Consider the following 2,113-nt stretch of genomic DNA (forward strand, 5'->3'; position numbering starts at 1 on the left):
TATTTCAGATTAACAGTTAAGAACCCACATCTTTTTCCCCAACTATTCTGTAAAAAATGGGTCTCTCATTTCGAGGCAGATGAGGAAATAAATTTTTTTTTTATTTTATTTTCAATTTATTGAGCACATGTAACACGATTAAAAGCGCCAATGTGGTTGTCACTGACTGACCTGAAGTGAGATTTAGTGATTAGTGCCAATGGTACTAGCAAATTTGAGAGGGCAGCATTTCTAACTACAAACCTATTTTCTGAAATGTGGGACTCTGGCTTGATGAATACAGAGAAGGCCAGGTGAAAACCCGATGGTGGTTGGTGAATTCTGACATCCTCAGCCCCCACCAGAAACCAACCAAGATGAAAAACTGAACTGCCATAATTTTACACACTGTTAAGTCTGACACCATAGTCTAAGTTCAAAGAACTCTGAGATACAGCATGGAAGGTTAGTGAGGTTCTCATACTCTCTAAAAAGTCAGCATAGACAGCTACTGCTCACTGTAGCCCATGAACATCACAACCAAGAAAACTGAGGAGGAAACTTCCTTGTCATTATTTATGCCTTCTCTACACTGGTCAAATGGGATAACAGAATGTTGTTCTCTTAAATGACCTGTCTTACTGAGCCAACATCTTCCTTAGGAGATATCTAGCACACTGTCTTGAGGTTAATCCCTATCAAGTGTCACACCATGGGTATAAATCAAACCCCAAATTTCCTATGTTCAGTGGTTTGCTTCAGACTCTACTTTTGTTTTTTCCTGTTATATTATCACCTGTATTTTCTTCACTTGATATGCTGCAGTCTATCTCTGCAGATTTCAAATATAAGGAGCTCTTGTTTTTCATTAGGATTTCTTCATCACCATTTATTTCCATATTCAAAGATCCATTTTCACAATTGTTAAACTCCACTTGCCTGAAAATTTTTTAAAAGGAAAAAAGTCGGAAAGTCCAGTTATTTGGCCGTCAATAGATCACCCAGGTAGATGTTATTCAGAGGGATGGGACAATCACCTTTTTAACACCCATTAAAAAAAAGAATTGTTAAACCAAGCCAAATCTCAGCCTCCTGCCTCCAAGGCAGGTGTCTGCATGAGATGGGTGCAGGCCAGCCTCAAGGCTACAGTTTAGAAATCAAAGAGTCATTAATGGCTCTTTCTACACCCTCAGCTGACCCGATCTTCCTGCTTCCCACCAGCATCAGGAAATAGTCATTGACAGTTCCATAGTCTTCAATCAGCTTTCTCCAGGTGCCACATTTAACACTTTTTTGACTTTCTTCAGCTTCTCCCTAGGAGGCTTTTTCTCTCTCTGGCCACTTACACCTCTAAGTGTTTGTCTAGCAGTTAACTATTTACAAGCCAGATGCTCTGGTCAGGGAAGAGTACTCCCTGCAAAGTATGTCTGAGAGGAAAAAAAAAAAAAAACAAAACCAAAAAAACCCAGGAGGACCACAGCACATCCCAAGGGATTTGTCAGCATTTTAGGGTAACAGAAAAAGCTAATTAATATGCAAGTGGAACAGCTGATTCTACTTGTTAAAGTGACAATCATGATATTTTATTGTAGGTGATTATACCTAGCCAAATTAAAACAAAAATATTTTCTTCTAATAAAATTAAGGGGAAAGGGTCCAAGCTACATGGTGACTACAGGAAAAGCATTTGCTATTTTTTTAAAAAATACCATATTTCAAACTAGTAATTTAAAATGTAAGAGTACACAGAAACAACATTTCCAAAGAAAAAAAATCTACAAAGATATACCTAGTGGAAACATTTAGAACAGAAGAAAATTGGAAACAACCAAATTGGGAACAATCTTTGTAATAGGGAAGCAAACAATAGTATATAAAGAGATGAATTATTAAATAATAATTTCAAAGGACAAATATATGGACTATGTCAATACATGGGAATGCCTATGTGAAATAACTGAATAGAAATTTCATTGACTATGTAAATGTGTACTTTTTTTTTAATTGAAGAAGCATTTAGAGGAACAGAAATAGTTTACATTTTGATATTAAGTTCTTTTTCCAACCTGTAAGCCTACCTAAGACCTTTATTTTTAAACAAAACAAAATAGCACTACCATTTTTTCTGGATAAA

General features: G+C 36.2%; 1 protein-coding gene across 1 annotated transcript in view; it reads right to left on the reverse strand.

Annotated features, from left to right (window-relative positions):
- LOC103605722 (putative protein PLEKHA9) overlaps positions 1-2,113 on the reverse strand; it is a gene marked incomplete at its 3' end in the record, with an annotated part of 14,104 nt that overhangs the window by 6,491 nt on the left and 5,500 nt on the right. The window contains exon 4 of the mRNA XM_008590350.1: positions 776-918. Coding sequence (XP_008588572.1) covers positions 776-918 — 143 coding nt within the window. The remainder of the gene's footprint in view (positions 1-775; positions 919-2,113) is intronic.

Source organism: Galeopterus variegatus, unplaced genomic scaffold (genome assembly GCF_000696425.1).
Source record: "Galeopterus variegatus unplaced genomic scaffold, G_variegatus-3.0.2 Scaffold6016, whole genome shotgun sequence".
Lineage (NCBI taxonomy): Eukaryota > Metazoa > Chordata > Mammalia > Dermoptera > Cynocephalidae > Galeopterus > Galeopterus variegatus.